At 32.5% G+C, this 14374-nt stretch overlaps 1 protein-coding gene across 1 annotated transcript; it reads left to right on the plus strand.

Moving 5' to 3' along the window:
• Nucleotides 1-660: 660 nt before the first annotated feature.
• On the plus strand, nucleotides 661-13515 carry LOC124538662 (F-box only protein 11). The gene is made up of 14 exons (XM_047115796.1): nucleotides 661-1074; nucleotides 3732-3972; nucleotides 5250-5417; nucleotides 6203-6407; nucleotides 6750-6978; nucleotides 7770-7994; nucleotides 8526-8770; nucleotides 8885-9211; nucleotides 9882-10076; nucleotides 10371-10676; nucleotides 10879-11059; nucleotides 11185-11332; nucleotides 11421-11519; nucleotides 11875-13515. The coding sequence occupies exons 1-14, from the start codon at nucleotides 978-980 to the stop codon at nucleotides 12002-12004; spliced, it is 2796 nt and encodes a 931-aa protein (XP_046971752.1). The 5' UTR covers nucleotides 661-977; the 3' UTR covers nucleotides 12005-13515.
• Nucleotides 13516-14374: the final 859 nt, after the last annotated feature.

A 14374-nucleotide genomic window follows, 5' to 3' on the forward strand; every position in this document is an offset into this window, starting at 1 on the left:
AATAGGGCTGCCAACTCTTTACAGATTTTGCCTTTGTAAACGGTTGTACAAATCATTACGAAAAAATATTTTACTACAAAAATGTGTTATTAAATACACATTCCTGATAACTGTCTTTTTCAAAAGAACATCACAATTTTTTTTTGAAGCTTTTTTAGAAGTACCCTCAAAACCTAAATTTTTCTAGGTACAATGCTTTCAAGTTGGTAACACTCCTATTGTCCTATCTTAATAATGTCAAATGGTATAAAAACATTGTTAAAATCAGCGTTCAATATTGTTAGTAGTATTTTTTATACGTAAAACTATTCTTTACTTTTTTACTATTTTTTTCATTTAAGGTTTCCTTGAATTAGCATAAAGTTTAGAAACAATTGATTTTACACAATTTGTTTTCGGTATAAAAAACTAAGCGTTAAAAACGTTTATAAATTCTGTTTTTATTTAATAATACCATACAATCACATTAATAGAAATTATTTTTTATACTAAATTCATTTTACATACGGATTTATGCCACATAAGTCATTCAAAAAGTTTTTGTTGAATTCGAATTACTAATTGCATAGCCAAACAGTTAGTTGTCGCATTGAGCGAGTAATTTGAACGCATTGAGCAAAAAAGAATAGTTGTTTTTTTTGTTAGGTGGCGTTAGTATCGCCCCCGCCATGTTAATCTGAAATCCGCCATATTTTTCTTACAGAGAGTCGCCCTTTTCTTTAGGGTAGTGTTAATTTTTAGTGTAATTTGTTAAATAATGTTTTTATAAGTTAACAGTTATTATATTTATTATCAGTGATTAGTGAAATATCTGTGAAATATTTAATTTATTGTCTAACAGTGACTGATGTGGTATATTCTCGATTTCCTGTTTCGGTACCCCAATCTATTCTAAACAGAAAATGGCCGACGGTGTTGGTGCGGGTGTCTCCTTTGTTTAGACTGGATTTTAGTGAAAATAAGAAGCAAAAGAAATAATGCCTAGTGCCTCGTTTTCCTCTTCGCGTTCTTACGTCCGTAGATCGCGAAGAAAAGGTGGACATCGAATACCGTTGCCTTCCAGAACACAGTCGAGTAAGTTATCCGGGTCGTTTGATGTCGCTCCAAGTATTACAAATGGCTCATTATCGACATTTCCATAGATGTGTAACGTTATTAATGCTTGCTATTACATTTGTGATAATATTACCCACGGATAACATTGTAAAACTCATAAGCATTTGTGATTTCATTACTTATTTCGCGAATGATCTTTTAAGTTTATGAACGAAATATATGTCGTTTATCATTATTGCAGTTGACGTTGATCGGTATACTTATTCATTACAAATTTTTAATTTTGCTCATCGATAATATTGTATAGCGCATTTCAGTGACATTTTGCGCAATATGAGTATTGATTTGGTAGATGAAGACTAATTTTATACAGCATGACGAAACAGCTGTTCGGAAACGATGGGTTTTATTTGAATGTTTTTAAATTCGATAAAAATGTAATAAATAAGTACTAATGCATCTACTGAATACAGTAAATACATATATCTGGTTGATATATTGTTTTTAAATTTGTCAATCAATATGTAAACAAAAGGTGCTTAAATGCAGATGTTGAAAATCATATATAAAACAATGTTTCATTGAAGTAATTTTATGTAAGAGATTATTTAATACATATGTATGTATGTATAATTCAAATGAATGTAGGTATTTAAATTTTTATTAAATATAAAAAAAAGAACTTTTGTCCTCCTACTACTTTAAAGGTCAGTAGGTCAATAACCAACACAACATGTGTTTTTTTCATTTAATTTGAATACTATAATGTTAATTTATATACAAATCGGTTTCCAATTAACTTTATTATCAAATTCAATTTCTCTAGTAATTACGATTTTGAGTAGTACAATTAAACTGGAAAGTTTCAATGAAATATTTAAGTTTATTGTTATTTTGTTGAAACGACTAATAAAGCTCAGTATAGTAAGTCCAAGCAGATGAGGTATACCTTTACTACGTACATATCCTTTGTCCAAAAGTCTTTGAAGCATAATCAAATCAAAATAACTTATGATTAAATAAAACTAATATTATTTAAGAAAAACCTTTTGCTTTTTAATGATATCTCTAAGGGCTATTTGCCTTAATGTCATTATATGATTAATAATAATAAAAAAAAAAACAACTAATATGAACCACAGGCATTTGCAAGAAAATTATTCCTAGCAATTTTTACTAGAAGATTAAATGATTTTACTAACAATTTTCTGTATAAAAATTATGAAAACATCTATTATTCATACAATTTATAAAGTACTGTAACAGTCATATTTCATAATAAATAAATATAAAGTTACAAAAAATGTGATCTGATTTCAGTTGTTAACTTGTTTTTATTTAGATTGTAAAATGTTATTCTTTTAGAGCTGAAGTATACAAAATAGGTCAGGCCTTTGGCAGCCAATCAAAATTTTGTCTAAGATAAGATTTAGCTTTGTGTTTATTATCAAAAAGTAAATGTATCGCGAAAATAAAATATATAAATAATGAGTTCTTATTTGAACCAAGGAAGATAACAGAAAATACAGCAGATGTATTGGACAAAGGAATTTATAGGTATTAGAATGATAAAAGATATTTTAGCACATTATTATACTAATTTATCAATAATCTATATAAAATAATCATACTATTACTAATCCTAGGTAATTCTAGTATGTCAGTTTCAACAAAATTATGCTCAGGCAGAAAAATAATTATTTCTATACAAGTATATCTATAGATTGTAAAATTTTTATTAATTTCAGTATCTATGGGTCAAAATTTACAGTGATTGTTTATGTGACCCTTATTAAATCTTTTTATTTTTTTATTTAGCCATTATATATATCTATTTTATGTAACCTGACCGAGTCAATAGTTACAAAATAATATATGTGTTAGTAATAATTAATTAAACATTAATATTTCAAAGTGTTACAGTTATTGAAGCTGCCAATGTTGTTTTGATATATTTTAAACACTCTTACTCCACATACTCTAGTGACTTTTTTAAAAGATAAAGATTTTAGTAACATTACAGTTTAATTCTTAGAAAAGCAAATTAAAAAATAAATAAAATTTGTTTGCCATTAGTTTTTTAAACAAGTACAGATATATGTAAGAATTAGAATGTGATTTTTAATCAAAGTAGTAACTTTATTGTTTTATTTAAATAAATAAGTAACATTTAAGATTAAAAGATTTAATGTTTTTTTACATGTAGTTATGTTACTCAATATCAAAATATTTATTTAACAAATCCAAATTCTGACATTGATTAGATGGTGTATATAAATTATGTAATTTTACTGTTTTAAAAAATAAGTGATTTATGTTAGGTACAATTAATATTTATGTATAATGAATCATAAAAATATCATAGTAATTGGCATTGTATTTCAATTTAATTTTATATTCTCTTCTAATCGCATAAAAGATCTTAGTATAAATAGACATAGCTACAATCAAATTCTTACAGGTATTGAGCTTAAAAGTTGCCTTGAAAAGTGGAGTTACCTTGACCTTTTTAGTTTATACTCCAGACTAGTTGCAATAAAATGAAACAAACTTCATATTTGTATAAAACAACTAATGTAAATTACTATTAGTCTGGTTTTAAATGCTTTGCTTGTGTGATCTAATTAAAATTCAATTATTATTCTTAATTATAAAGTTACACCAACAATTTCCAGGTGAGCCATGTGAATCAGTGCCGTGTCCTAACAACGTGACAGGGAGCGCGATGGCGGCTACAGCCTGTGCCGGTCCGAGTGGCAGTGGTGGAGGTGGGTCACCACCCGTTCCGGCTGCAGCGGCCGCAACCACGGCTGGTCACCACAGTCCTTACGACTTGCGACGGAAGTCACCGCCAGCGTACCATGAGCCGGGCCCATCGGGCAGCTGCTCCTTGCCAGCTAGGAAAAGGCCTAGGACGTATGTGTACCTTAATTAATTTTATATAATTATGATAATTTATAGGATTTGAAATTTAAAAAAAAAACTGATTTTGCATTTAAAATAATACAAATTTTATAATACTACTGCATACTAATTTGTTTATAATTAAATGTAGGTAGACAGATAGAGAACATTTTATATCATATAATCATCTATCATCATTCTTAGTAATATTTCTATTGAAATGAATCAGGCAAAATAATATTTTGTGAGTGTGCATTGCACATGCACACTCACAAAATATTACTATGTAAATAATACATGTTATTTAATCATTAATTAATAAATGCATTCCCAAAACATTCTTATTGCACTAAAATATTCTTAGTACAACTTGAATATGTTGTTTATCAAGTTTTAAGTATATATATTAAATATATGTTATTTGTAAACAACTCAAGATATTCTTGTTTGGGCTCACTTTCACTTGTGGCATGACTATTTACTCTGCTATTAGGATAACATATAGTTAAGGTTCTATTATTGATAATATCCATATTTATGACTAGAAAGCTAACCAGTACTTTCATGCAGCTTTTTCTGTATAAAAAAAAAAAGAATTATAGCAATACCTTTTTGTTATTTAAACTATCAAATCTCCGTAAATGTATGTAGTCCTTATGTATTAGTTTTCCACAATCAAAATTTCAAGGTTACAATTTTAATTGCATTTTGATGTGATCTCTTTATTGTTATATAACTATGTTTTGTTTTATATGTTACATTTATTTTTAAATAATATAGTACTTCTTAGGGTATTGCTTTATTTATATATTGTGATCTTTTTTTTGAGTCCCATTAAGATTGTGTACATATCATTATGAGGTATAAAATTTGACAATGATTTTGGTTAAGTTTTATGGAAGTTGCAGTCATTCCAAAAACAGTTTCATTTAAACAGAAATGAACAGAATCAATTCTACAAACAAATGGTTCTGATCTATCCCGTGCAATTATTAAATGCTTAGCCAATAATATAGTTGTTTTGCTTTTAAAATCTAAACAGAAGATCAAGCACTTACATCTTCACTTTAACCATGAATAAGTTTTACTAAACCGTTCATAGTAAAATTTAAAATATATTAGATGTATCCTTAACCTTGGATATATGCATAAATTAGGGTACTTCTAGAAAAAAAACTAGTCAAATAATTACTACTAAGTATTATTCCAGATACTTATTAAAAAATAAATATCTGAGTTTTTAATCTGGCTATAAATATTCACTCTTATGTAAAGTATATTTGTTACAGATCACTGTCTCAGGGCGTGGATGTGTGCAATGTCTCGCAGTACCTTCAGTACGAGCTGCCGGACGAGGTGCTCCTCTGCATCCTGTCTCATCTCACCGAACGCGATCTCTGCCGCGTCGCACAAGTCTGCAAGCGATTCAACACAATCGCCAACGATACAGAATTGTGGTTAGTTGTTATGCTTACTTATTTAATTGTAATTGGCTTTATGATAAGGTAATAGAAGTGAAATAATCTAAAAGTGTCAAGTGTCTCTATAAAAAATGTTTGTTAGTATTGAGGTTGCATGTAATATGTGCCTTATAGAAATAACGGTTATGGCCTACTCGTAATAAAAAAAAAGAGCTGCTGCTGATGGATGATATTATCAATAACAACTAATATTAATTATGTATGAAATCCTATATATAATGATAGTTGACTTTTAATGCCTTTTATTATACTTAATCCAAAATATAATTCTAATTTTAAGCACATGATGTAATGAACCATTCATTATGGTAGTGTCCTTTTGTGTTTATCTACTTCAATAGGAATCTTGAATTATATTGACTTTATAATGAAATATACATTACCATAATATATGTCAACTTAACACATATATAAATGAACAACAAATTTTATTAAATAAATTATAGGTAGTGGTCAATATATTATTGTAAAAACCTCACACCAAATGTCACAATATAATGTGTAATTGGACCATCCAATCTATTTAGTTAAACGTGTGATACTAGAGACTTGCCAAGAAGTTTCGAGTTATGAGAGTTCACTATACATTATAGTTAAACGATAATTTAATTTGTATTAGACAAAAAGTATTAACTAAATCATTCCCGTCTTTAGATATGTATATTTACTTCTATGGCAAAAAAAACATTTAGTGTAAATATGTCATAATAGTATTGAAAACTTTTATTCGTCACTGAAATCTGTTTAAAATTTTTGAACAGGAAAAGTTTATATCAATCGGTTTTCGAATACGACACTCCGTTGATGCATCCCGCGCCGTGCCAGTTCGAGTTCGTGGCTGCGGACGAGTGCGAAGCCGACAATCCTTGGAAGGAGAGCTTCCGGCAGCTCTACTATGGCATACACGTGCGCCCTAACTTTCGCCCCAAGAAGGACTCGCGTATCAAATATTTTAACACTATTAGGGTTAGTTCAATTAATAAATAATAATAAAGAAATATGAGACAACATCACATACATTACTCTGATCCCAATGTAAGTAGCCAAAGCACTTGTTTTATGGGAAATCAGAAGTAACGACGGTACCACAAACAACCAGACCCAAGACAACATAGAAAATTAATGATAATCTACATCGACTCGGCCGGGAATCGAACCCGGGACCTCGGAGTGGGGTACCCATGAAAACCGGTGTACACGCCACTCGACCACGGAGGTCGTCAATTATGTGACTCGTTTGTTTATATTAAATCTGAAATATTCAATTTTTCGTAATGGTATTTAAAATTATACGTAATTGTAAACCAGGCGGCTCTCGAGTACGTGGAGGAGCGAGGCGGCAGCACGTCGACGTCGAGCGGCTCGTCGAGTGCGTGCGCGTGCACGTGCTCGTGCGGCGCGGCGGCGTGCTCGTGCCGGCGCGCGCCCGCCCCCGCGCCCGCGCCCGCCTCCGCGCCCGCGCCCGCGCTGCTCTTCGTGCACGCCGGCCTCTACCAGGAGGAGTGTCTCGCCATCGACACGGACGTGCAACTCATTGGTGAGGATATTCGTGATGACTCACATATATATACTCCATGGAAATGAAGAATCTTCTCTTGTTGTCGTCTGTAAATGTACAGACGACAACAAGATGTTTACGGCAATATTTTAAATTAATAATGATCTAAAATACTAAAATGCCAGTTTTGGGGGTTTATTAAACGTAAAATAGGTAGTCTTCTTATAGATAAATATCGTCGACAAATAATGGTATTATTTTTCAGTTTCATTTCATACATTTAAAATAAGTTATTTGAAACCAAAACTCATGCAAACTGTTATTAAAATACTAAAACAACAAACAATAAGACATCAATGGACTAAAGAGACATAGGTTTAAATTTTGTAATGTATAATTTATATATACTTGGTTACTGATATTTCACAAAGAAATATACATAAAATAATGTTTGCTATAATAAAATTTTGATGCAACTTGAAAACTTGAATTAGACTTTACAAGCAGTTTTGAATAAATATTCTTCCATGCACATTTAGTTTAACGTCATACTTCTGTGTTGCAGAAGTGACCAGGGAACATATATGGGTAAAGCTTCGTACTACACAACTACACTTCTTTTACAGCACCAAGTGGTAATATAAGCCAGTACACGAATACTGGCCGACATACCCAGCTTGATTTTTCTTATGTTATATCCTCATTAAAAAGCTAAGTGTCAAAAATTTTGTCTGACGAACATCTGGAAGCAGTTACAGTGTGAACTAGATATTATTCGCCTACATCGTGGACACTCCAATTATTAATGTAAAAAACATTGTATTTTCCAGGTTGTGCTGCAGGTAACGTTGCAGAGTCAGTTGTCCTGGAACGTGAAGCAGAGTCGACGCTGACGTTCGCGGAAGGCGCGAACCGCGCGTATGCTGGCCATATGACTCTCAAATTCTCCCCAGACGCAACCAGCACAATGCAACACCACAAGCACTATTGCTTAGAAGTGTCCGATAATTGCTCTCCCACCGTTGATCATTGTATTATACGAAGTGCTAGTGTGGGTAAGTTTACTTATTGTACATATTTAATATATATTAATTTAATTATTTTATTTTAATTTAATATAATAAAGGACTTAATGTTATTAATTTCTATGTCAATTATTATTTTTAGTTTTTTATAGTTATTGTTTTTAGTTATTGTTTATTGTAATGTTATTATGTTAATTTTAGTAATATTTGAGAAATTTGAAGGCCAATCCCTTTTACATAAAACACTTTTAATTTTAATATAATATAAAATGTCTATTCCAATCAAAAGAACAGAAAAGGTAAATAAACAACTTTGACCTTGAATAAACATGTGATATGTTTAGTTTATTTAACTATATTTGAATCAAAGAAGTAATAAAGATAAACACATCTTACATATAACTTAGCTGACATTTAATTCTTTTACCTTATTCATGAAAGTTGTTTATTTGTCTTTTCTGTTTCTATGATTTGAATAAGCTATGGGCAGGGCTGCGTTGATTTTTACCGTCTAAATGATTGAAGGTTTACATAATAACACTAATCGTCCCCTCCCAACAGTGGGAGCCGCCGTGTGCGTGAGCGGCGCGGGCGCGAACCCTGTGATAAAGCACTGCGACATCAGCGACTGCGAGAACGTGGGCTTGTACGTGACGGACTACGCGCAGGGCGCGTACCAGGACAACGAGATATCCCGCAACGCGCTCGCCGGCATCTGGGTTAAGAACTTCGCCAACCCCATCATGCGTCGCAACCACATACACCACGGCAGAGATGTCGGTATATTCACGTTTGAAAATGGATTGGTGAGTTCAATTATTTATAATTTACTAAACGTAAATAATTGTTTTTTTCGCAATTTATTTAAACTTCGAGTACCTTTAATTCAGTGATTTGTATCTGTATACTATTTTTTGCAGGGCTATTTTGAAGCCAACGATATCCACAATAACAGAATCGCTGGTTTTGAAGTCAAAGCCGGCGCAAATCCCACCGTTGTACATTGCGAAATCCACCACGGACAGACTGGTGGCATATACGTCCACGAGTCCGGTCTCGGCCAGTTTATAGATAATAAGATACACTCGAACAACTTTGCGGGCGTGTGGATCACGTCCAACAGCAATCCCACCATCCGCCGCAATGAGATTTATAATGGTCATCAGGGAGGCGTGTATATATTTGGAGAGGGTCGCGGATTGATTGAACACAATAATATTTATGGAAACGCATTAGCTGGCATACAGGTAAGTTTCGATAACATTTACCACAAACTTGTTTCAATATTTTAAATTTTACATCATACCCAAATCATAGAAAATCATTTTATTGAAAAACAATTTCTGGTTTGGCTGTAGAACTTTTATTGTTAAATCATTTTTTGTAATGTAATATTTCACTCAAACTTAACTAAAGAAGTATTACACCAACTTAAAATGTTTATACTTTATACCATACCTCACAGCACCATTTATAAGTAACTTGAAATGTGCAAATAAAATCTCAAAAAGCATTATAAATATCTTAGTAGGCATCATTAACTATCATAACAGATATAAGAAAATAAGATAGTGTGTGTTTCAATAATTTTGGTTTAACAACTTACAATTTTTTTTCCAATTCACCACCTTCTTCAGGACATGAAGTCATGGCGTTAAAAAAAAATTTCGCTATATTATGTAATCATATTTTTATGACGAAAACATTCCCATGTCAATGAATAAATATTTTACTATAAAAAAAGGAGGTAAAATCGTTTTTAATTACAATTATTGTAATAATTGTAGTAATAGTCTGAAGAATTGGCCAAGTTAACTAAAAATTAAATTCATCCAATCCAACAAAAGTACCGTATTCATAAAATAAATAAATGTACCAATTGTATTGATGATTATGTTTTTAAATTGTAATCCATAGATTCGCACAAACAGTGATCCTATAGTTAGGCACAATAAGATTCACCATGGACAGCATGGCGGCATCTATGTACACGAAAAGGGTCAAGGTTTAATCGAAGAAAATGAAGTTTATGCCAACACGCTCGCCGGAGTCTGGATCACGACCGGCTCCACGCCCGTGCTGCGACGCAACCGCATACACTCGGGAAAACAGGTTCGTAAAAATTAAACAATTTAAATACAATTTTCTACATATTATCTAATTACTAGTAGTAATTAATGTTATTAAAAATATACGTTATACTCTAAGACATCACATAGTTTTGTACTGGAAATGTATTATACTATATATATTGTATACATTTTTGAATCAATTAGTAGTGCATGTAAATTTATCTGTGATACCAAATTATTAGTTCATTATATATGTAACATTTAAAAACTTGCGTAAATATAACCTTGCTTAACCAACTATAAAGAATGCTCTACGAGTGTTATATATTTATAGGTCGGCGTGTACTTCTACGACAATGGTCACGGAAAATTAGAAGATAATGATATATTCAATCACTTGTACTCGGGAGTTCAAATAAGGACCGGCAGCAATCCCGTGATCCGTGGCAACAAGATATGGGGCGGTCAAAACGGCGGCGTTCTCGTGTACAACGGCGGATTAGGAATACTCGAGCAGAATGAAATCTTCGATAATGCCATGGCCGGTGTGTGGATAAAGACTGATTCAAACCCCACACTCAAGAGAAACAAGATTTTTGATGGCAGAGATGGGGGCATATGCATTTTTAATGGTGGCAAGGTTTATATTCTACTTGCGTATTTTAAATAGAAATCGATAAATTCCTAAATTTATGCATGTCACAGAGTAATAGCCTGGTTTTATGAAGTTCAGTGAAGAATTTAATTATAACGTATTCAAAAATAGAAACTGACCAGCATCACTACTGTGTTAAGTTTTTAAAAATTATATATTTTAATGACAATTTTTTAACTATTTCCAGGGTGTGTTGGAAGAAAACGACATATTCCGCAATGCTCAGGCCGGGGTGTTGATCTCAACACAGAGTCATCCCGTACTGCGGCGTAACCGCATCTTTGATGGTCTGGCCGCCGGCGTCGAGATCACCAACAATGCCACAGCCACATTAGAGCACAATCAAATATTTAATAATAGGTTTGGAGGTAAGAAACATTCAATATACATTATCAAACGTAATGTATTACCTTGGAACTAGTTGTTTCTACAAGTATTTTATAATAAAGACGAGATAAAATAGCAAATGTAACGAATTTTTTATTAATTTCAGGGCTATGTTTAGCTTCAGGAGTGTCTCCGTTAGTGCGGGGCAACAAAATCTTTAGTAATCAAGACGCAGTCGAGAAAGCGGTCGGCGGCGGACAGTGTCTCTACAAAATTTCCTCATATACTTCTTTCCCCATGCATGATTTTTATAGGTAAAATACATTTTTTTTATTATTATTATATCGCACAATAAAATTTGTTTCTTGTATTAAATAGCTAATACTATTGGTAATATTTTAGGTGCCAGACTTGTAACACAACAGATCGTAATGCCATTTGTGTCAATTGCATTAAAACATGCCATTCAGGACATGATGTGGAATTTATTCGCCATGACAGGTAAGCTTAATTTTTATAGTTTTTTGTTTTATTTAAGTCTTTGATTCAGTAAGTCGTAGGTAAATAAAATATCACATACCAATCGCGATACATTAAATTTACATATTCCAATACAAAGAACCGATTATTACTAGCTGACATTCTAATCGTCATTTTTTGCGATCGATTGTAATTGGTATAATTGTATTTTTGTTGTTATGTAAGTTTGTGGATTATAATATATTTATTAATCTGAATTTCTTAAATCTATTAAGAGCATTATATAAATTCGAAATTGCTATAATTATTTGTTTTCGTTATCCTCAGCAGTATTTATATGCTTATTATGATAACTAAAATACTTTTGAATTTTCAGATTTTTCTGCGACTGCGGCGCAGGCACGCTGTCGAACCAATGCCAGCTGCAGGGCGAGCCGACGCAGGACACGGACACGCTGTACGACTCGGCCGCGCCCATGGAGTCGCACACGCTCATGGTGAACTGAGCGCCCCCCCCGCACCCCGCGCGGACCCCCGCCGCGACCTGCCTCCACTAGCCGACTATTTTTATTGACTTCGCATCGTACATTCACCTGAGTCGCTGTTTACCTCTTCGTCGTATGTGACTTTGTAATCAATCGGTTCAATTATGTATTCTATCGATGTACTTTATAGACGAAACGATTTCGGATACGCTATTTGTATAAGTAGAGGCGTTTTTTATCATCGGTACTTAATAATGTATTTTGTCGTGTAGAATCGTGCATTCCCAAATTGTAATCATCCCACGTTTCGTGTCACATTTATATATTTAGAGTAATATTATTTGTTTTATAAGATATACTAATAGCCTTATATTGTAATGTCTACGGTTATATAATCATGAGGAAGATTGACATTTTATTTATCGCAAGAAAGTCGATATTTTGTTTAGTTACGTAACTGATTCGATCCAGCGACTGTGGCAGTCAGGTTAGCTAATTGTATTATAAATAGCCTTTTAAGTATTTTTTAACTATTTGACGATACGATTTCATTTTTATAGGAGCAACTTATTCTTTAGCTCTCCTGATGTTTAGGGTTGATTGTTCGTGTTTTAGTTAGTAAAGATATTCGTACCAGTTAATTTCCTGTTAGTCGGGAGGAAGTCGAGACGTCCGCGTCAGTGGGTTTGCGTCGAGCCCGGCCGAGTGTCCCGGCGTCGTTTATTATCTCTCGATTAGGAGTCCGCCTCGCCTAACTTTTTTTGGCGCTCCTGTCGCGCTTTGTAAATATTTATGTCTCACAATAATCGAAAATGTAGTAATTAATGTATTTGTATCATTATATTTTTATTATTGATCACAACATGTATGTTTAATTATTATGAATTACGTACGTTATGCTCAGAAGATCATCGCGCTGTCGCTTGTAGTGCAGTCGCCTATGAGTCATAATGTAGTTCCAGAGATATCATAAGCCGTGTTTTCGGCTCATTAGTGTATAATAAAATGCAAATTAAGAACGAATGTGCGTATTTAATTGGAAAAGATCTTAGGTACAATTGATATTTTATTATATTGTTAATTTAAATGTGGTATTGATATCGATCGACAAGCAATGCTAGGAAACTGGACGCCGCACGTGAGCGGCCGGAGTGCTGATAGTGATAAGTTAGCCAATAAGCTATAATGAAAATCTAAATTACTCTGTAATCACTATTGCAAGTTTCGAATCGTTAAATCGTCTCCATAGCACGGTATGTTCTGAATCTGCTTTTTTATAATCCTCAATCTGTGATCATCGCTAAATGTGTAAGAGAAATATTTTAGTTCACAACATACAGAAATAATAAGACTTATTGTAACATCAAAATTATTGTGGCGCCGACGCTTTATATAATTGAATTGAATGTGAAATTGTTATTTATTGAATTGTCAGTATGTTCTTAATTTATTGAATTTAAAACTGGATAATATTTTGTTTATACCTGAAAATACCACTGTAAAAGCCGTGATATACATCATATAATATTATACACCGGAATTTTATTTACTTCCTTTAGTTTTTTTTAAATGACCCTTCCTAACATCAGGTATAATTAATTATTAAAAGCTGTGTTCGCTACTTCCTGTGCGTTTGAATTTAACAAAAAAGTCAAGTCATTGTAGCCTAAGACACTCCCTATTACATCAGCTCTCTGCCATTGTAAGTCCCATCAAAATCGGTACAGCCGTTACAGAGATTAGCCAAAATAAACAGACACAAACATTAATAATATTATTTGTTAATTGAATTTACTAACATCAGTTTCGTTCTGACACTTATATCATCGATCAATATTATATATTTTTTATTATGACTTCACAAACTTTAAAGATATTAATTGAAATACTTCTTAAATACACAGTGATTTGAATGATTTAACGTATTTAGATATATTATATACAAAGAATAAATGTATATATGCGTTTCCATGTACAATGGCGTCGCTAGTCTAATGCAAAACGTCACGAGCATGTCGTGTGTTTCGATGAAGTTTTGTCCCTACCAAATATTGCAGATAAAGTCACTTTTATGGATAGGATATTAATTTCTTTTTCTGTAACTAAGGCACCCAGAAGGATAATTATGATATTGCGACGCCATTCGTTGTAATGTGGGAGTTTTGTAAATATAGTAATCTATTATTTCCTGTATGATAAATGAATAACTTTTATTCATTGATGTAATGGTTCTATGTAGTGTAGAATTACAAACATTTAAGGTATAAAAATATTAAGATACTTATACCGGGTCGTTTTACCAGTATGCAGATTATAATATTGATATTACTGCAGATCATTGTATAAGTTCAACTTACTCTCATAGAGCTGTTATCTAAATAAAACCTTTCG

The sequence above is a fragment of the Vanessa cardui genome, chromosome 20, assembly GCF_905220365.1.
Source record: "Vanessa cardui chromosome 20, ilVanCard2.1, whole genome shotgun sequence".
Lineage (NCBI taxonomy): Eukaryota > Metazoa > Arthropoda > Insecta > Lepidoptera > Nymphalidae > Vanessa > Vanessa cardui.